General features: G+C 36.9%; 1 protein-coding gene across 1 annotated transcript in view; it reads left to right on the forward strand.

Moving 5' to 3' along the window:
- BRINP3 (bone morphogenetic protein/retinoic acid inducible neural-specific 3) overlaps positions 1-23200 on the forward strand; it is a 244624-nt gene that overhangs the window by 122628 nt on the left and 98796 nt on the right. Inside the window, exons 2-3 of the mRNA XM_009330268.1 lie at positions 9450-9640; positions 19426-19616. Coding sequence (XP_009328543.1) covers positions 9450-9640; positions 19426-19616 — 382 coding nt within the window. The remainder of the gene's footprint in view (positions 1-9449; positions 9641-19425; positions 19617-23200) is intronic.

The raw sequence follows: 23200 nt of genomic DNA on the forward strand, positions 1-23200 counted from the left end.
GGCAACTAAGCACCATGCAGCCACTCGCTCACTCCCCCTCACCCGGTGGGATGGGGAGAGAATTGGAAAAGCACAAATGAGAAAAACTCGTGGGTTGAGATAAAAACAGTTTAATAATTGAAATAAAATGATACTAATAATACTATGATAATAATAATACTACACAAAGCAAGTGATGCACAGTACAATTGCTCACCACCCACCGACTGATGCTCAGCCAGTCCCTGAGCAGCGGCCCCCCTGGCCAGCTTCCCCCAGTTTATGTACTGAGCATGACGTCACATGGTATGGAATGTTTCTTTGGCCAGTTTGGCTGTGCCCCCTCCCAGCTTCTTGTGCACCTGCAGCCTTCTCAGTCGGTAGAGCATGGGAAACTAAAAAAGTCCTTGACTAGTGTAAGCACTACCTAGCAACAACTAAAACATGGGTGCGTTATCAACTTTGTTCTCATCCTAAGTCCAAAACACAGCACTGTACCAGCTACTAGGAAGGAAATTAACTCTATCCCTGCCGAAACCAGGATAATTACATTGAATTTTAGACAACATCGGCTTTCATAACAGTTGAAAATACATTGAAAGAAAAGTAAGAATCTTCAAGTCAGAGAAAGTTTTTGGATTTCATTAGTCTTCTGCAAGTCTAAGCAAATGCACCATTTTATAAAACCTGTTGCCTAGATAATAAATGATTCCTATGGGCAGATGTGAACATGGAAAAAAAGGATGTTTTGAGCTTGCCAAGACTGTATAAGGCTGGATTAGTCTGAGTATAGTCAGACTATTAGTCTCGAATACTGTGTTCAGTTTTGGGCCCCTCACTTCAAGAAGGACATTGAGGTGTTAGAGCGTGTCCAGAGAAGGGCAACGAGGCTGGTGAAGGGTCTGGAGAACAAGTCTTATGAGGAGCGATTGAGGGAACTAGGGTTGTTTAGCCTGGAGAAAAGGAGGCTGAGGGGAGACCTCATTGCTCTCTACAACTACCTGAAAGGAGGTTGTAGCGAGGTGGGTGTCGGTCTCTTCTCCCAAGTAACTAGCGAAAGGACGAGAGGAAATGGCCTCAAGTTGCACCAGGGGAGGTTTAGATTGGACGTGAGGAAAAATTTCTTTCCTGAAAGAGTAGTTAAACATTGGAACAGGCTGCCCAGGGAAGTGGTTGAGTCCCCATCCCTGGAAGTATTTAAAAGATGTGTAGATGAGGCACTTAGGGATGTGGTTTAGTGGGCATGGTGGTGTTGGGTTGACAGTTGGACTTGATGATCTTAGAGGTCTTTTCCAACCTTAATGGTTCTATGATTCTATGATTCCATGAGTAATGTGGGTACAAGGTGTTAGAAACTCTCTTGATACTGTCAAGGGGAGAATGGACAGTCTTAACACTCTTGGACATGTGACAAACCATGAAATCAGTACTTCTTGCAGGGAAGAATATATAAACCAGTGATAATGAATAGTGAGCTGGACATTTTGTAATTAATTGGATAGACAACTATTTGTGACTCCAAAAATGCTACCATCTTATCTAGCAGGCTGTAAATCCATATTGTTATTGTCATTAACACAGGAAAGAATACCTACTGGCCAGAGCACATCTAAAAATCAGACCCCAGAAATATAAACAAGTTGCAAAATCTATGTTCTGCTTACTCAGACTGTAAGAAACACCTGCCAAGTATCCCAGGTATTCTCCATTTCCGATGTAGTAGAGACAAGGGTAGGTTTTACTAGGAATTCTGCCTTTCCTCTCTGCTCTCCGTGACTAATTATTATCATACATAGAGCTAATGAATTATTTGCTTGGAATTTAATCCTTGTCTTAAAAGCCTGTGCAAACTGGTGCAAGTTTACAAGCTAATTCACTGGTTCCTCACTATTAGATGGACAGTTCATACAAATATATTTCGGTTCAGAAGTGTTTGTATTCCTCCTGTTCTTTCTGTTTATCTTTTGTATTATTTGCAACATATTCCTAGGAAGTGCATTTCTTCATGCTGTTACTATATACTGCTTGGGTGATTGAGTTTCTTCTGAGGCAGAAGGTAAATAGGATTAAGTCACAAAGAGCTAGCTATTAGTTTTGTGCAAATACCTTTGCGTGAATATAGGTACAACTAAATAGGTGCACAGGGAGACTCTGAATGAATGTTCACAAGTGTGTTTTGAAGTATATCACGAAGTATAGGTAAAAGGCAAAGACAAAGCCACAAGACAAGATACAGAAATAATTCCCTCAGATTTCATTAGAGAAGGAATTTTTTGGTATATACGTTACAGAGGCTAAATGTCTATCAGACATGGACAAAAGGAAAGTTACCTTTCTTCTTCTTCTGTAGTAAACCTTTCAAGATGTTCATGACAGGTGAGAGGTTTCAAATCATTTGTATCAAAGTAGCTGGGAAAATAATCTGACTATAAATAGTCATAAAAAGAAATACATTCAAGTACATTCTCCATATGTAATGTATATATTTTTTATTAAAATTTGTTCATAGATTTCTGCATATTTCATCTGCATAATGCAAGAAGATAGAGAAGCTGATACTAATGAATTCTAGTTCTGGAAGTAGAATTTCAAGTGCTAGGAAACTGGTAAGATGAAAAAAGCATAGAAAGGCAAAAATATTACTAGGATGTTTCAAAGGAGTAGTATATTAAGATAAAAAAGAAATCCTAATGATAGTGCTTATTCATTATAAGATGAAAAACAGTATAAATATAAGCAATAATACAGAAAAAATATACGTGTTCAGCAAACATTTCTGTTTTGACTTTGGGAAAATGCCAGACAATTATGAGGATATGGTTAATGAAGAAATACTTTCCATTTCAGCAATGGGAAATATGTTTAAAAGGAGCTTATTATGATATCTTGAATTTCTTTCTTTTTAATCACCATGTCTGGATAACTGATAATTTTAAGAGACACAGATAAATTGTATTCTATATTATCAGGCCCTGCTGCTTCTTCCCGTCAAGGGAAGCTGTTATGTTTACTTTGCCCATATTGCAGTTTGTCCCTATTATCATGTTTCTATACCAATGTTGATATTTTCAGAAGGCTGCTCAGTCAATGTATGACTAATTCCCTTCTTCTTCACCCTGAATAGTAAAAATCAAGTACAAACTTTTAGTAAAGGTAGTGGCAGATTCTCCATCACTTAACTGATTTTAATAAACATTGAAAGTTCTATGACCTCTTCTGGTAAGGAGAATTTTTTCACCTGACAATCTGTGAATAACACAGCCTTGGATATTATCTGATTCTGGTTTTGTCCACATCTGGGTGAATCTTCTCTTTAAAAGCCAATTTATTAATTTTTTTCTACTAGCAAATATTTTCCATACTTACGTGTTACTGTTGTAGAACTGCTGGTAGGTAGCTGCAAGGTAATGGGGTATCACTGCTATGGGATCCTCTTTTATAAAATCTGTAGGAACATGGCATAGTTGGGGCCAAGTGGTGTACGTACAATCCACTCTGAGCCTGTCTCCTATAGAGGAATTAGCCTGTGTACAATTTCCACCAATAGCTATAGTTATACATAGCTTTTGCATTGAACGGGACAGAGGAAATGTGGTTGATAGTGTTATGACCTCTATCAGAGCCAGGCAGTTGAGTTTGTCTTTGGTTTGTGTCTGTGCGGCTGGAAGCTTACATGAGGCCCAGTCACAAATCAGTGCATGATGTAAATCATGAGCATTATAACGTTTCGTTGACCTTTTTCTTCTGAAGCTTAATGTGGTGCTAGTTTCATTTTATATCATCTTGACCTTATTCAAGCTATGGCCTCAGGCATTAAGAAATCCTCAGGCTTTTAAAGAAGGTAGGCAGAGAAAAACACCATATATTCTCCCATTGAGCTGTTCTACAAACAGATTAACTTGCATCTGCATGGGAAACACTGACTTCAGAATCCCACTGTCATTCCAGCCCATTTGAAGCAGTCACCTTCTCACCATCCAAGAGTGGAGCTGTCTCATTTAGAAGACCTTAAGAGAAAGGAACGCAGAAGAGTGCTTTAGTATTAAAAATTATGTGAAGTTTGTTTTCCAAGAGTGCTTGGAAAACACTCTGTATTATTGCTTATATTTATACTGTTTTTCATCTTATAATGAATAAGCACTATCATTAGGATTTCTTTTTATCTTAATATACTATACCACACTACTATTCATCAACATTTATGCTTACCAGTACTAATACTGTTTTATAAAACACATAAGTTACTCACAATGAGGCCTAACATTGTTAATTTTGCCTGGGCTCCATTTTGTGTATGGCTGGTCTTAGGAGAGACTGTTGTGGTTAAGAAGCATCCATCAGATTCACTGTAAATCTCTTTGTAGGCTCTGATGTAATCATCTGCAACAGCAGAGATTATATTCCCAATTCAAATCTTCTACACACTACAATTTTAGAGTACAATGGCATTTTTTTTTAATTTCCTTCACTAGATGTTTTATATAGAGCTTTCCCTATATCTCTCCATACCATATGATTTAAAATGTATTGAAAGGAATGCAGTGGTAGAAGAAAATGTATAATTTATATACACTTTTGAAAAAAAAAGCTATGACTTGAAATTCAAAAGAGACGTTGACAGCCCTTGTTGGCCTGCTTCCCTAGAATTACTTTCAGATCCATTTGCAATTTAAGCTTCTTTCAAGATGAAAACATGCCCACAACTTGTACAATACTCTACTAAGGGGTGTTTCATGTCAGAACATTATTCTTAGATTAAACATCACTCTGAATGTCATAGCATAGCAACACAAACAAAAAATAGGAAATAATAAAAGAAACAGTGTTGAAATAAAAACTGTGGTTTAAATTGTGCTTGGTTTTACTCCACACTGACTCCCTGACTGATCATTCTTCAACATCACTTTCTCTAAGTAGAACAAATGGCAGGAGACCCCGTTCAGCAGACAGAGGCTGTAGCATGCATGCAGTATAGTTGGTCAGAATTGGCACTACTGGGCTTCAGGGCTCTTTCGTATGTGTTAACAAACCAACCAGGAAACAGATTTTTGGTAGGACATGCAAATCCATGGTTATCATATGTAGAAAGATGGAGAGAATGCTGCCCATGGCCTCTGGCACTACTTATGATAGTAGTGCGGTTCCATTATAGGCTTCATCCTAGGAGCCATAGACTTATTTCCTCTCTCTTGTACAAGCCCAGGAACTCAAAGCCATCATTCTCAAAAACAGGCTCTGCCCTGAGCATTAAAGAACTCTATCCAATGGTTAACATATTGTTTGGGCTGGAAATAGATGGGCAGCACAGGGGGTACTACCTGCTATTAAATCTTAGCTTCTTGATAGCACCATAACACCTGCTACTGTTGGCTCTGACACAGTAGAAGAAGAGGAAGAGGAGGCAAGAATAAGCTTCTAATACCTCTAGTGTTTGTATTCAGTGCATAATTGGTCTTCTTGACCAGCAGCCAGCACTGATGTTATGCTATTCTGTGGGAGGTGTTCTTCTGATGAATGGTACTCCAGTGACTTTGGAAGGCAGTATTTTCTCTACTAAGAAGATCATTAACTCTGTCAGGTCTGCTAGTCTGCCTTTGGCAGTGGACAGGAACATGATTTCCAAAGGAGAATAATATACATTTAGTATAAAAATCATCTGAGGGCTGGAGAGTTTGTGTTAGAGAGAATGACTGCAAGACAAACAGGTAAATAAATGTTGAGCTTTACTGTGTGATAAGAGAGGGGAGCAGGAAGTAGGAGAGCATATACTGCTACTTGCAAGGTGAAATCAAGAGAAGAAGGGGAACATATATGTATAGGTATATAAATATACATAGTTATATAAGTCATATAAAAGGAACGTAAGGATATGATTTTACTTCTAGTGAAATTTCTGAAAGAGAAATTAGCTCTAATTTCAGGATAGCAGTTACCAGTGACTCTCATGTACCCAGATAGTGTTTGTGAAAGCCTCCTCACTCAACATGCTAGAAATAATGTAGCACAAACACCCCACCCTGAACTCCAGCCCAGGTTTCCCTGCTCCCACACTTTGCCCTCATAAACCCAGTTACTTCCGAAGTCTGAAATCTTTCCTCAGGTTTCCTGTTGGAGAAGCTGCTATTCACTTTTTGCTTGTCCACATCTAGGTATCACTGCTCCTGCAGTCAGGCAGCTCACTTTTAGTGTCCTGTGTCCCTCTTTTATCTTCAGAGATGAAGCTTCCTCTTGTCTCTCCCAGAGGGTTTAGGTCTTCATCTCTCCATATTCCAAAACACTTCATTTAAGAAAGACTTCAGGAAAATATGATAGCTGGTTTGTAAGTTCTTTAAAAGCTTCAGCTCAGTCTGTGGCAGAGTTATAAAACTGTCAATTTTTTTAAAAAAATTCAACTTCCATATTCTACTCCCTCAGTTTCCTCAGCAGTGAATTTCAAAGGATGATTACTTGCTGCACTAATAATTGTTTCCATTGATATGCTCTGAATCAAAAAAGCATGTCAAAACTTTTACAGAAGCATTAGCCTACTTCCTCTCTCTGAAATAGCATAAGATACAGCAAAACAATCTTTCAATAGCAAAAACTGTGGAAGGAACTCATTTGATTAATTAAGCCAAACAAATTTCTCATAGTGCTAGAATAACTCAGTCCCTGGATTCAGTAAATGAAGGACTTTTAGTAGAACAGGAGGATCTCAACTTGGAAATACTTACTGAATTTGATGTAGATGAGGCCATCGTTTCTAGTTTTACTCTTTCAAGAAACCATTTGCCACTTTTGGAGAAGAGCTGTAAGACATAGAATCATAGAATCATAGAATCATAGAATCATTAAGGTTGGAAAAGACCTCTAAGATCATCAAGTCCAACATATCTTCTAAAACCACAGTTCACAAAGAAACATAAAAGAAGGCAATCAACTTTGCCCAAGGTTAAGAGTAGATTCAGAAAAGAGCTGTAATTAGTTACATAGAAAGTACTTAATATTTAGAAAACTTTTAATCTGCCTGACACACATTAAAATTGGAAACTGAAAAAAAAAATTGGAAACTGAAGTTGGCAATGTTCAAACTGTTCAAAATGCACTCCTTGTAGTTAAATGATACAACAGATTGTTGAGAAATTCTGAGAAATCTTCAGCATCATCTTTTAAGTCAGGATGAGATATTTTTCTGGGAGACTGTTTCTTCTTCAGTTGCAAACTTGCTGACATAGGCAGCAAGAGCCATTTGGTGATATTCCTTTGACTGCATTAAAAAGGGGGCAGATGAGGGGATTATGGTGGTCTTTTCTGTCCTTAAAAACCTTGACAATAAAAATTGAATGAAAGGTAGCAGCAAACTAGCTTTTATACGAATTGCAACTTTTCTGTTATTCTTGTGTTTAAACCTCAGCTTTGATATGGACAATTAGTCAGATAGCAAGTTTAGAAGAAAAGATTTAATCAAGGTATGAAAAGAATATTTTACATTATAAAACTTGTATTCTTTTCTCGATGTCAAAGCAATTCTGTCTTGATGGTCTGCTCAGGAACTACAATTGACATATATTTTCTGATGTATTCAAATGAAAAAAAAACACTCAAATATGCCCAGAAAGCAGAGAATTTAAATTAAAACCTGTTTTTCTTATTTCTTTTTTCTTTCACTTGAAAAGTACATTTACAGTGCAGGGTAATTCACTATTTTTAGTGCCTGCATTAATGTGGTCAATATGGTCAATGAATATTTTTTCATTTTAGACAAAAAATGTTTGTGTGTAATTTTTTTCATCTCTTTCTAGAAATATGCAGTAGTTCCATAAAGGCTGAAAAAAAAAGATTATTGGTTTTATAGCTTCTTAAAAGGAAAGTAAATTTGTGAGAGAAAACTTCAAAAACTGAAACTAAGTTGAAAAAACCCCACACCTATCAAACAGCGATTTCCAAGTACTAATTTAGGCACACTGGTGATGTGCAGTCTTTAAGAAACTGTGGGGATCTGTTTAGTCTCATGTTCTTGACTGGTAAATTGCATTAAATTTCAGGGAAGTTACATATTCTTTCTTTCTATTATAATTCTTCTGATTTGTTTTGATAAAAAATGACATCTGCAAGAATATGTCTGAGAGGAAAGGCAGTTCATAGGAGCTGCAGCAAATTGTCACCTATTATGTGTGTAAATCTAAGCTAGACTGGGGATAACAGTTTGGATCTGCAAGAGAAACAGGAGGATGCTGGAAAGTAGAAGGGCTATACACGAATGTATTTATCTGGGTTCTACTAATAGTTATGGACTTAAAAGTACTAAAAAATATTAGTGTTGATTATGTATTACATAGCTCATCCTAGTCATTCAGCCGCAGGTAACTGCTTTGTTTTAAACATCCCTCAAATGTTATTTGCTTGCTGCATCCTTGATTTTTGCCTTCTGTGTTAATTTTGTAAATTAATGTTGTACTATATTTAGCTGGGACCTTCAGTAGGATCTTTCAAGCTCTCTAATCTATTTACTTTTCTACAATCTTATCTAAAGGAAATCTTAATTGACATAGCTATACGAATGACTCAACAAAGTGGTAGCTAAACCACAGTCCACAGATTGCCTTGGACTTAATTCTCACAGTACTTAACTCTGTAATCAAAACAGCTATTGGTGTACTTTGCAAAAGCAAAGTTACTGCAAATGCTGTGTATTTGGGCTAGATTTTGAGAACAATGATTCCTTCCACTAATAACTCTATCTGGTATATTAATTGGTAAGTAAATGAATAAAAGATGTGTTTATTGCTATGTAATTGACTTGTTTGTTTTCCCTGCTATCACTGATTTATTTTGGAGAGGGGAAGGGGACAAGTCTTTGAATTAATTTATATCCCTCCTACAATTGAAAGGTCATCTGTTTTTAGGAATTGGACCTACTACCTGCATATTTCCTCAAAATGCAGGCAAAAGTACAGAAAATTGGAAATACCATAGTAAGGTTGAATGTGGTGTGATAGTGTTTCTCTAAATTGTTCAAATTAGCCAGCTATGTACTTAAGTGACTTATCATCAAAAAGCAAAGAACATGGCCTGTTTCTTGAAACGTTTTTAAAATTTGCCTTGTGATAATGAAAACACTTATTGCATTTGGTCCAAATTTTGGGAATTGTTCATTTAGTTTCAGTTTCTAGCAAATCTGGTTGTTCTAGGGCTGTATTCACATCAAGGGCTAAACATAAACAATAGGAACAGCAGCAACTTAACTGGTTTGTTTGTTGTTTGTTTTTTTTTTTTTTCCTGAACAATGATTTTGTTATGGAGTACTGTCTCCACTTCTAATAAATAACACTCATTTCTTATCCTATGCCTATAACACATGACAGAGTATCACTGTCAAGGCCTGTTGTAATACCCAGCTGGTCACCCCAGCCAGTCAACAGAGCAGTTTGCAAACAAAGAACATTTGTCTGAATGACATATTTCTGAATGAGAATGGCTTTGTTTTGCAGAGAGTTTGGCCGCTGGAAAGTAAGCAATCTTGCTGTTGAAAGAAGAAATTTCCTTGGCTCCCCACTGCCACTTGCCCCTGAATTCTTCCGTAACATAAGGCTACTCGGACGCCGCCCGACCCTTCAACAGATCACAGAAAACCTTATCAAGAAATATGGGACACATTTCCTACTATCAGCTACCTTGGGAGGTAGGGTTAATGCTTGGAAACATTGTGCATGAGTTTGGCATGACTGAACTAAAAGTGTTGGTCACAACTGATTTCTCTGTAAATCTGTGGTGCTCCCTTCTCAGATCAGCTGGGCTGAGCAACTCTCCCTGGGCTGGACTTTAAAACATGGGAGCAGGTTTTGTCTACAAGCCTCATGGCTCCTTCTTCTTCTGGTGTTAAACTTTGCTTTATTGATTCTGTGTAAACATTTTCAGGGACAAAAAGATCAGAAATCCCTTTGCTAAGACTGAAGTACTTTTCCCTAGTTCCTGGTGTGAGTGCTTCTGGTCTTTTGGGGATGTTTCTCTGCACTAAGAGGTCGTTAAGGAGAGTAAAATTTTTTTCTGTAAGAAGCCTTTATAACATTTTACATAATAACAGATTACACAAGTGTCTGGGTCCATTACAGTACTGCAGAGATGAAGCAAGAAAACCAGTAACAATTATTTCTAACAAATCTTTTCAGCTAGGGGACTTCTAAACTACTTTGACTGCTGGGAAGTCCCTATATTGTCACTCTACCCTTTTTAGGACTAGTGTCCACTTAACCAATGAGACTAAAAGTTTCAAAATGGGATGATGAGCCTTTGCCATGTGATTCCTATTAACTTAATGGAATCTGCATCTCTAAATCTCCACAGACTCATCTGGAAAGGGTAGCCTGATGTGTAATTGGGATCTAGTCACCAAATGGATTGAAGAAATCCAATGAAGAGGCCTAATGTTCAAGAGAGAGCATAAATTGTTCCGAATGAAGGATAATTAGTGCCTGTGATTATCCATCTAGGCATTACAAAATGAACTGACATTTTAGAAATGCAGTTTTATCCCTTGGTGAGTGATTATATTAAAGATAATTCTGGTGATTGAGTATCCTTCCAGCAGGACAGTTTTGTCAAAATCCTTTATTCACCTGAGGAATAGTTCTCTTTAATACATTTTGTAACTGAATTCTAACCATACATTAATGAAATGACAGTCTTCCTATTCTCTTCTGGCTGATATCTGATATCTATAACAACTGAAATGCCTCACAGTAGCTCCATTTTGGAAAAGACCATTCTAGAAATAAGGTGAATTTCTGTCTCACTGTAGTTATTTAAAATAATAAAGAACTAATTCCTATCATTATTTTGGGAACTAGTGCTTCTTCAGCAAATCCATCACCATTAGAATTTTAAGAACAAATTACATATGTTGACCAGCAATTTGGAATAAAATTCACAGGATTTCTTTTAATTATTCAGGATATTTATTCCATGAAAAAAAATACACTTTTTATGAATGACCAAATATTTTCTTGTGTATACAGCTCATAACACATCTGAACAGTAAACTTAACTGTAGAAGAGAAAGAAAATGTTTCTTAAAATATAAAGCATAATAATTAAATTTTTGGCTGCAACATGGGTCCAGCAAGTGCAAGGGTTATCCAATGGTAAAAATTATTTTTTAGGTTTATTAACTATTTACTAATTATTAAATAACATAACTTTCAGTACTAACAGCCATATGATGAAATTAATTTTCAAGTTGAAATTGGACCTAACAACTCGGGGAAAACCGTCTAACACAAGCATAGCTGCTCTTTACAAGTACAAAGCATCAGTATTAAACTGATCACAAAAGAGCTACAAACTTGACACATTTTAGGAAGTATGACCCTAAGTAAAAACTAAAACTTAACTTAGTTCTCTTTTGAAGACAATTGAAAATTGTAGCTTAAACATTCAATATTCTCCTCAAAGCCTTGGGATTTGCTGCAGGGAAACTGGCATAGGGTACCCTTTTCTTATCCCTCTTCAGACCACCTCACAAGGGCCCTAAAATGTAGTAGCTGCCACATACTTGCAAAAATTTTCCACTCACAGGGAGACAGTGTTGACTTCTGGGCTCTGTCAATGCTTAATGAAGTCAAAGGGAATTTTTGTATTAACTTTGATGGGTTTTGATTGAGGTGCCTAGCCTCAATTTTTAGGCATGATTTCAAGCACACCTGCTGCCTTCCATTGTCATTGGATGGGTGCTGAGTACTTCAAAAAATTAGTTCAATTAAAATAATTACAGGGAATTAGTAATTTCTAAGAATGCTTTCATGAGGTGTCTAATTACCCTATACTTTCCTTTATGTGTTAGTTCTCATTTTTGGACTAGATTGAATGGGGATTCCCAGAGATGTTTGTCCACACTTTATTAACATGTAATTAGATTGTTTCTTTCAGTAATGTATTCATACTTTCCCTTTAATTACAAATTGTTTTGTTCTGAAAAGTTTGTCACTTATGTAGCTCCTTAAAAGCAGAAGACCAAACTGAGTGTGCATAGTACTTTTATTTAATTAATACCCAATCATCTGTATTCATGGACATAAAGGAAAGTCTGGCAAACGAGCGGTCCTGTGGTAAGATTTGTGTGCCTCTGTGACCATTTGGCTTTCATGAATATCCCTTTTTGACCATAAAGGGAACTCTTGCACATGGTTGGTTGTGATACGTTCCCAAGTCTTTGTTCACAAACACAGAAATATACACCTCAAGGGCAGTCTGAAATGAGAACTTAGGGAAGTTCTATTTTTCTTGCTGCCGCAACATAACGTAGAAAATAACATTTCTCACTGCTTCTATTTCTTATGGAAATTTTATCTTCTTGTGACATAAGCCAAATGTCCATAATGAGCAGCTTCAAGCTGCGTGATAGAAGGATCCTATGCACAGCAAATACTGGATTGAGCAGTGGGTTCACAGGCGAGCTCACATGCCTGTGCACAGGAGTAACTTCTCCTTCTGCATTGACTGTCTGAGGTGTTAAATCTGCAGAAAAAGGAGAGCCGTGGCTGTTAATTTTTGTTAAATTTTGTGCACAAATGGGGATGCTGTGTTGGGCTGGGCCATCACTAGGAAGTGAGGAGGTTTCCTCCACTCCTCTAGAACAACACATATCCTGTATGCATTAGCACAATTACAAATATATACAGCGCAGTCAATACTGACCAGAACAGGTTTAGGGAAAAGGCAAGAGAGGAGTCATACAAGGGAACTCCATCCCTGAAGATGAGAGAAGACTCTACTGGACAAGTCCCTGAGCATCTCATTTAATTAGAGTTACTTTGAGTAGGGGATTGGACTGGATGACCACCAGAAGTCCCTTCCAGCCTTAATTACTTTCTGACTCTATGAAATGTATTTTTAAATTCTTTATCAGCTTTCCACTAGCAGTTCCAAAAAGTGAAGATTCTCCTTTGAATGAGAGACAATACTCAATGTTCCTTTTTCTCTTTTTGTTCTACATTTATACTTTTTTATTTTGCTTGCATACAGAATGATGTAATGAAGATTCAGCTTGCTGAATATACAAGAGCATTAGCTGCTGTACACTTTAATGTTTTACAAAAAATAGTGTGCTGCAGTGAGCTTCAGAACTGGAAGTTATTGTGAAGCCTAGTGCACTACTGTGTAATAAGTGTAGGAGGATGAAAATATCAGTGGGTCTCATTTTAAAAGGCATTCATTTTAATGGTCTTCTTACATACAGATGTAAAGACTACTCAGCAAACCAATAGTCTTGGTGATGAGGAAATTACAGGTAACTAACATACTACATTGAAAAGATAGACCCGTGTTCAGACATTTGGGTGACGTGAGTCTGATTCAGGTGCTTTGCAAGGTGAAGATAATGAACTTTGCAAATGAGTCCTCCTTGCATCTGAAAACATGGTAGCTGTTCTGAATAAACAAATTTGCAGGAGGGTGCCAAGGCTTCTTGTGAAACTTAGAACCTTTTTAGGCAATTGGCTAAACGGTAATCTCAAATGTTTGAGATTGATTTATTTTTGCTGTTATTGTCTGTCATAATTGCTCAAAGTGTTCATTACTAGACCATCAATACATTCACCTCTCTGGGTCAGAAAATATCCCTTGATAATGTTGAAGGCTTTGAGAATCAAAAGAAAAAAAGGTATTTTGTATTTAAAACAGACAATCTTAACGGGCATCAACAGATCAGCTTAACCCCAACCTCTTGTCATTCTCCTCTCCAGTCATTACAGTTCTGCAAGTGTGTTTGATAGTTACACCTTTACTATTCTATGCACTGAATAAAGAGGGTCAGATTTTCTGCCCCTGATTAATAGTCTTCTTGAGTAGTATATTACTCTGCATACAGAGATGGGAGAAATTGTCAGGTGGTGTAAACCAGTGATTCTCAATGAATTTTGAAGGATTAATGTTCATTTACACTAACTGCTGATATGACCTTTGTTTTCTACAACACTTCTTTCAAGGTAAGATACAAAGTATTGGCAAATAAGGGAGGGAGAGTCCAGTCCTAAATGACTGATGTGAGAAAGAAACTTGAAAATTTAGCATCAGACTTGCAAATGCCCCCCCCCCCCTTATGTAAATTTTCCAGCATGTAATATTATGGATGCTAAGAGGAAGAAAAAATCACAAAAATATATTCTCTTTCTTTTCTCTCTCCATCTACTCAATGAAGACAAATTTCAAATCCTAAAACAGATGGTATGTATAGAACTAACATGCACTGTTATTCACGTGAACCACAGAAATGATACTACATCTGGCCTAGCATTAATTTATATACTTTTTGAACCTGTGCATTTCCATCAACATCTGCTTAAGTTTGGGAAAATGACCTGATAAAACCCTAATGGTACAATCTGTGATCCATACATGAATAGATTTTCCACTAGCACTAAACTATTTTTTATAACAAAGGCATAATTTTTTTTTCTTTTTTTCACTTTTCACTATAATGCGTTACAGCTATTGTAGCCTAGGTATTCTATTTAATCAGAAACTTTTGAGGAGTTCATAGGCCGAAGACCTTTATGCCTTTGTAAGATCCATATATTTGTATGAAGACAGAGCTCTAAATAGGTAACTGTGGATGATGCTTAGATATATCTGCCTTCGAGTGTTATCCTTTTATTACTGTTTCCTCACTTTTTGACATGAAGTGATGGGAACTGTTTGGATCACTGCTTTTTCCTACCCATTCTACAGATGAAAATATGAAACATCAAGGCATATGATCTTTTTATCATTACAAAGATGTGGGTACAGGAAAACAATCAATAATTGAGGCAGAAAATAGCACTAAGTATTTAAATCATATGAATATGTATTATTATGTATAACAATATATTGACTCCTTCAATAGATGGTTATATTTAGTTACAGTTGTTACAGCATTACTCCAATTCTAACATGTCAATGATGGTGATTTGCATTTTTTATTTAAATAATTCCTAAAGATATTCTTAAGATGCACACAAAATTAATTTCTAATTTCTGAATGACATTTATAAACTGGTGTTTAGGAGTCTTATATCTAAATGGCCACAAATGGATTATGAGTCTAGGTAAATTCCTATGCACCTATTTTATTTCATACTTTTATTTTTTGAAAACCAACACGTAGAATATTTTTCTCAACTCAAGAGTTTAACTTATAAATACAAATCCTGGAAAATATGTTCATATAAATCTAGAAAGAATTAAATACATAGGCTAAGTTAAAAGCTTGCAAATTCCAGGGCTCATGGGGACATTAGTATATATCGTGCCAAGGTCAGTATGTAGTGTGAATGTCAGTCTTCATCTCCCCCGATGAATATCTGTCAGTGACAGCAGCTACATGGTAATAAAGCATCAGTGTAGTGACTCTGCTAATTTCTTGAACCAATCATTGGATTATGTGGTGTTGTTTTGTGAACATTACCAAATGTTTTTATGCTAATTCTTTTAAACCTGAGAAAGTGAAGTTAACTGACTCTTGAATTTGGTGAAGTAGAGAGAATACTGCTTTCAGAGCTTGTGGAAAACACAGCTGTGTGGATCCAATGCTGAATAACCATGTTTTCTTAGTGTTCACTCTCATTAATCCTTTCCAGTTCTTAAAATTCATGACCTTGAATAGTTTTCTAAATCACATTTGTTTTTTAGCTAATGCTTGGATGTCTTCCTAGCCTATTTCATGGTGGCAGACTGTAACCAGTAAAAAACCAAGATTCATCCATGTTTCAAATGTGACAGAAGAGTCTATTTTGGCATGGGTTTAATTGTCTCTAAATTAACTCAAATTGTCTTCCACAAATTAAATATGAGTTGGTGATGTTACTTTACAAACCTCTGACTTCTGGGTGTGAAAGGGAGCCCTGTTACAACTCTGCAGTGACATGGATGCCTGAGTTCCAACATATGGGGGAGTTTTCTGTTTTTTAATCCACTTTTTCTAGCAAGTGCTAAATCAGCTCTGACAGATGAAAAAAATTCAGAATCTGTAGGATGTTTTTTGAACAGTAAATATTTTTGAAACCTACCTGATTGCATCTGGTATTAACATAATGCCTGAGTATACCAGTGATGAACTAGGACCCACTTGTTTGAGATGCTATACAAGCACAATGCAGAGATTCGAGGAGAAAGAGCTTCCTTCACGTTTACACCAAAGGCCACATCACTCTAGCTGTGTGCCTTCACTCAACCTTGGGAGATGTAATCGGATGTGATCTGAGTCAAAGTAAGCATTCAAAATCATTTCAACCCAGTTACAGAGCACGAAAAACAAAACTTATCTGTCAGGGAGCAGGGATGGAGACTGCAGGGCTGGGGATATTAGGAGATCCTGCCTGCCAAAACGCACCCACCAGCAACTGCCACGGCAAGCATGCAATCAAGTAGGACTAAGATAATAGGATGATGGGATAACTGTGAGGGGGTTCAAAGGTTATTTTCCTGACATTTTCTAATCAAAACAAAACAACACAACACACAACACTGTCTTTTTTCAAGCTATTTTTTTTAAATTGGAGTTTTATTACAGTTCTGCTCTCCACCCCCTGGAGAACAAAAATTTTGATGGGAGAAAAATAAACAAATTCTGTTTTAATAATAAAACTTACAAGAATTCTGTTGAAATAGAAGCAGTCCCACCATCTCTACTAATAAATAATACAGATCAATCAAAAGAATTTACACCAGAGCAAGGTGGGGTGGTATACTGGCTAATGAAACACAAAGAACCTCATTTTTTTTTTCTCCACTTTCCAGAGATTTCCTGCAACATTAAGGTCTTGTTGTCTTTTACCTTACAATTCATTATAAGATATTTTCAGTGGAAAGCTGGTTGAGCTTGCAAAAGTCACTTTAATCTAAATATACTAGCTAAGACCTCTGGAAAAGGGGAAAAATGGAGAGAGATCTCCTAGTAAAATTTTGCACCTTATTTGCGCAGCCTGAACTGGTAACTGATACAGTATTTACCCCTGTGAGTTCTGTTCTCATCTGCTCTGATATGACTGTGTCTTTATAGCTCCACAAACAGCTGCACAAAGCCCATGGCCCCTGGCTCAAATCTCAGCCCACTCCACTGCTTTTCATTTCAGAAACATCTTTCATACTAGCTAGAGTCACAAGGCAGGTTTTGAAAAGGCAGGTTTTATTGCATAAATCGTAGTTGAATGCCAACAATGCTGGAACCTAGACCAGGTTTTGATGGCAAATTTCTCTCAAAGTACAAGTCATTAGACTTTGCTGTGCTTTCCCAGTTCTCCACTTGTGGCAGTTGGCGTGGATGCAGCATGGTGTGGATAATGGCCCACCTAGCCACAGGACTGGCACCACCTCACATCAGGGTAGCAAAATGCAGTGCACAAGTCTGAGCTAATGCAACGTGCTCACGCCTGCCCTGCCAAGCAACCCTAGTCTGCTTTGCAGGAGGTTTTGGCAGCAGTTAAATAAAATGCAAACCTATGTCTACTTATTACAGCAGAAAGATTAGGTAACTAGATGGGGAAATCTTGTTACTTACAGAGGCTGCTTTAGTTCCTGATTCTTTGGAGTTGAGGCAATTAATCCCTGCTTTGATGACTGCATGGACAAAAAAATGACCCATTACGAAACTGTAGGAGGAGAAGTATAAATATAGTGGTGAAAACTGAGGTAGGCTCCAGCTGGAAAAGCCAGCTGTCCTGGGCAGCAGCTGTCCCTTCCAGGACAAAATGATCGTACTGGACAAGCCCGGCAGGTCTAATTAGATAAGAGGTTCCTGGATAATGGCAGTTTTGCCTATGTGAGGTCTGAAGGGCCTGACTGTCCTCTGAATTTGTGAGAGATTGGAAAACACTGTAAGGTACATTGATTAATATGAACACACTCCTCTTTCTCCAAACACAAATGAATTTTGCAAGCCGAAGTAGCTGTGTGTCAAATTTGTCAACAGATGTGGTCTCCTGCACTGAGGCATGCATTCTTCATTTAGCATTGCTCACCACCAAGATTATCTCCCTTTAAGGATGATGTCCTGTTTTCATCCTACGTATTATCCCTCTACAGCTATATTTTTTGGCACATAAACCCATCCAAAGCTGGCATCCCATCCTCTGAATGGGCAAAATGCCACCGTAGCAGATGGGTGAGCAATGAAACTAGCACAAGTGGCAAGTCAGACCGTATCAGGGAGCTTCCCTTCCAGGAACAAGGAAATGGCATTCAGTAGAGTTGTTCAGCACTAAAATACAGGTATAATGATATTATTCATTGGATCTTGAGATTAATGTTGAAGAATGCAAATTATCAAATAGGCTCGGAAAGTGAGAAAATTGTTTTTGTAGTTACTTCAGACATAAGTTGCACAGAAGAAAATACCAAGTTAATAAATTATTTTTCTAATTAATTTTCTGAAGTAAAGAGTTTTGCCTAAACACATTACTAAATGAATGAATTCTTGCTTAGCCTGAAATGCAGGAAAAATATATCCATGAAATAAAAAATAAATGTGGAAAATTCCTTACAAATTTAACAGTATCAGTAGGTCTGATCTGGAATGGTTCTTAAGAACTCGCTCAGTCAAACAAATGAGATTTTGGTTTGGTTTTGTTTTCAATAATCCTACAGGAATTAAAATTTCTAAATTCAAGAGTATTTCTTCATGTCTCTTTAAAAAGAAAGGAAGTGAGAAAACCACAACGTCAGATGCTGGAGCTTCTCTTTGCTTTCAGAAAAACAACTCTACTTTGAAAGTTAGGAAAGTGTTATTTATCTTTCCCTTTTTTTTAAAGAAACTGATTAACATTCTTATTATAATTTTTTATACTATTCAGTTATATAAATTTGGTTTAAGACATCTGTTATATCAGGTTTCAGGCACCTTAGCATTGCTGGATTACTTAGAAAGCACCGGATTGCTTATAATAAGATTGCTTATAACAAGTTGTAACAAGGTATCTTTTTTCTGAAATCAGATATGATACATGTTTTAAAAGAAGTAAAAAAAAAAAAAAAAAAAAAAAAAGAAGAGTCTCAAGTATTACACCGGTTTCATTTTCTTTTATGCTAACATTAAATACTAAAAAATGAAGGCATTAAGCAACCTTGGAAATAAACACATTTTATACATTATTTAAATTGAATGTCTACAGAATATCTCTATATTGTTGGTAAACAGGAGTTAGTATAGGAGACTTATTTCCAGTGTCATTGCATTTTAGGCACAAATGTCCTACTGTATAGTTGTTATTCATACAAGGCACCAAAAAAAAAAAAAAAAAAAAGACTAAATACCTAGAATAGTATCTGTTATCCATGTGCTTAGGCACTGAAGTATCTGCATCTGCTGCAAGGGAGGGATATCTAAACATTAGACAACTGCTAGGGAAAACTTTGGCTCGCCACCTTATTTCTGGCAAAATGAGACTTGCAGAAGATGTCACTGATGAATGCTGTGGTTTCTGTTTCCCTGCTCAGGAGAGGAGTCACTCACAATTTTTGTGGACAAACGGAAGCTGAGCAAGAGGTCAGAAGGAAGTGATTCCAGCACAAACAGCTCTGTGGTGACCCTGGAGACCCTGCATCAGCTCGCAGCCTCCTACTTCATTGACAGGGACAGCACACTGCGCAGACTCCACCACATCCAGATTGCCTCCACTGCCATAAAGGTAGGGGAAGTCTTCTAGGACCAACCTGCAGATGTGTTTCCAGATTCACTAGCTGCTTCTCAAGAGAAATGTGTTTTGATTAGTAAAAAAGGATTTGTTAGCAAAACAATAATTTTTGTTCTAAACTTTTTTACCTGAATCAAAGCATTCAATTGATAATGAAGGTTCTAGTTTCAAAGAGGGTCTAACACACTTAAAGATATTACTCTTGATGAGTGATACATAATTTGAATGATACTGATAGCCCTTGTAGAAGTGTTTGGTCATTGAGACAATCTCCTTCACATGTGTGCTCAGAAACTGCATTTATAGGCAGACTCATATTTGTGTACAGATGCATACAGTTCCCTCATACTTCTTTTCTTCTTTCTTTTTCTTTTTTTTTTTCAAACATAGCTATTGTACTCCTGTGACTGAAAATTTTTTTTTTTTTTTTTTTTTTACTGACCTTTGGAACAATTTGGAACTCTCGGTTTTGCAGTTTTGTGGAGGCACCTCTTTTTCTGTTAGGAACTTCTTTTCGTACAGTTTGTCAGTCAAAGCATCCTGCCTACTGTCTGCTGTGGATCACTCATAGTACTGGAGGATGTTTGGCTAAGATCAGTGCCCGAGTAGGTATTATATAAAGCAACTGTTCTTTTGAGCATGTCTCTAGCTTAATGTTGCTTATTTGAAATAAACTCTCTCAGTCTGTTTCCAGCACTGAAAAGCAAATAAAATTTTAACTTGTAGTTGAATATGCATTAATTATGAAGCTTTTAATGTAAGATGTGATTTAGAATCCATTCCGCTCATTGGATCTTTCCACTGGTAACTAAGGTCTTCATTAAAGATCATCTGAAGCCAACCGCAGTTTCCAACTACCTTAGCTGTTACTCAAGTAAATATAAATTTACCTCCTTGGGAGTGCCAGGGCCTTTACAGTGAGGATACAACTGGAATTTGTGGCTTGGAAGCACCTGTACAGTTTGGTTTGTGTCCCATCCATTGTGGGCTGGCAGCATGGCAGCTAACCCCAGCTCAGAGCTGGTCATCCGCAGGTGCAGGATGGTGTTTGGCTGTTCAGGTAGCAGAGCTGAAAATGCAGCAGAACCAACATAGAGTCTGATCTCATCTGAGGACTGCCCATTGGATCACACAGTCTTGCTGCAGACCATCATACTATACATCCCTCTGATCTGACTTATCTTCATAATCTCATTGTTTATTATGTAGGTGTACAGCAAACTTTAATACTAGGCTCCTTCCATCAAACCACATGCAAAAATTTCCTTCTATGTTAAGATAATTTATGGCTAAAACCAGTGGTAACTGAACTGATAGAACATAGAAATGTAGAGACAAAACAGTGTCTGAAAGAAATTTCTCCTTTCTAGTCACTGAATTTTTTTTTAAAGCAAATTTGTGTCATAATGCAAAATTTAACCCTGCTTGCTAACAATCTACATAATGAACCTTCTGCGTGTCCAAAGTTTTTTACAAACGCTACAAAATGACTAAGTTTTCTCTCCACCCCTTCACTAAGATGGATAAAAATACAAGCTCATTCGATATTGTTAATTGACTGCAGGGGTCTCTAGAAATTGGTTCTCACATCAGATGCAACACTGCTGATACTTGAAACCCTCGCTTTTTAGCTTACTTTCATTGGGAGACTGGGAGCATTTGCATTACAAACTTCTAGTGTTAGAACACTTAACTGAACAAAAAATCCTGTTTTTGTTGAAAACTAGGAACAAAAAAGCAGCCAGGGAAGGCATTTTTTTGTTCTCTCCCCACAAAGATTTTTGAAACACTGTTGCATTTAAACTGGAAAACCATCAAATAAAGTTCCAGATCCATGGTGTGAATAGCATATTTCAAGATTATTTATTAAAACATGTATACTGACATCAGAGTTAGACCACAGGTTTTCCGTAGAGCTGCAGAGCTAAATCTCTTTGTTCCAGCAGATCAGCTTGAGGGCTGATTTGGGAGAAGTAACACCCAGGGGGAGCAGGGTGGCCATCAGCCAGCTCTGTGTCTTCCTCTGCTGGGCTGCCTCAGGCAGGAGAGTGAACCCAGTGCTTTTTACACCAGCAAACTATTGGGCCGCTTTTTAAGTCACAGCACCTTCTGTGTCTGGCTTGCTCACCACAGCTCTGCTCAAAGCCTTCCTCTGCATGAGAGATCGAACTGGGGATTTGCAAAAGGAGTAGAAGAAAAGCTCTCTCAGCTTACCATAACTCCTTTCTGACCAGCATCAAAGAAATCCAATATAAAGGTATTGGAACAGGTTTAGAAATCCCTGAAATTCTGAATTTATATTAGAAGTTTTCCAAGTGATAGACAATCATTTTTTGATTGCTGACTAGTTAAAAAAAAATTAAAAAATCATGTTCAGAATCTATTTAGTATTTGATACTATAATTTTTGATCCACTCTCAGATAGCAATTCTGTGTCTTAAAACACAATTTGCATGTACATATAACTTCATTTCATTGAAAAGAAAAAAACAAAAAGGATAGTTATCTTTTGAATAGTTTGTTTTCCCTTCCTTTTTTGTCAGTCAATTTTATTTATATTTTAGATGGCTCTTTATTATACAGTATACTAGACTCTACCATACTAGCAGAGTTGTTTATATTTTAGGAAGAGAGAACTGAGAGTATTAATAATGTTTCATATAACTTTTACTAGGAAGAACTTAACTACCTTTTTGGGAACTTGTATCTGAATAAAACAAAAAAAAATATATTATTTGGAACAGGCATGATTTAAAGCACAAATTGAAAGACATTATATTTGCAGATAAATCATAACACTTCAGTGTACAAATGAACTCTGCCAGAAAGGTGTTCCTGGAGTTTTGGACTTCGAAATGAACAGGAGTCCTTTGATAATATTCACTTGTTGGTTTGTTTGTTTGTTTTTCACATTTCCTGTGACTATGGGCAATCTGAAACTGCAGCAGTAGTTAGAAACAACTTTGCACAACTGTTTGCACAACCATGTATTTGCTGTTTGTAGTGTTCTGAGATGGCTATCCTGATGGCTGTGACACCCCTGAAAATATTATTCAAGAAGAGAGATTAAAAATACAATTTCCTTCCTTCAAAAACACAAACAAACAAACAAAGCTAACATTTTTCATTCCTTTTAGTTCCAAAATCACTATAAGCTTCCCTTTTCAGGTTAGACTAGATAATTCTTTTTTTTTCTATAGTTGTACCTGCAAAAAATGCATGTTTTCTCTTGAAAAGCAAAAGGATAATACTTATAAACAACGTGACGTGTCTCCTAAACAAGTTACTATATTAATTCTGTGCCCTTTCTTGTGATTTTTCTTTTCTCCTGACTTATCTGTCTTTTAGGAGCTCTGGTTTGCGGAGGGAGAAATTTTCTTTTTGGATGCATTGTAAATTGGTAACACATCAATAAGAATCACAGAATCATAGAATCATTAAGGTTGGAAGAGACCTCTAAGATCACCGAGTCCAACCGTCAACCCAACACCACCATGCCCACTAAACCATGTCCCTAAGCGCCTCATCTACACGTCTTTTAAATACTTCCAGGGATGGGGACTCAACCACTTCCCTGG

The sequence above is a fragment of the Pygoscelis adeliae genome, unplaced genomic scaffold (genome assembly GCF_000699105.1).
Source record: "Pygoscelis adeliae isolate BGI_AS28 unplaced genomic scaffold, ASM69910v1 Scaffold247, whole genome shotgun sequence".
NCBI classification, from domain to species: Eukaryota; Metazoa; Chordata; class Aves; order Sphenisciformes; family Spheniscidae; genus Pygoscelis; species Pygoscelis adeliae.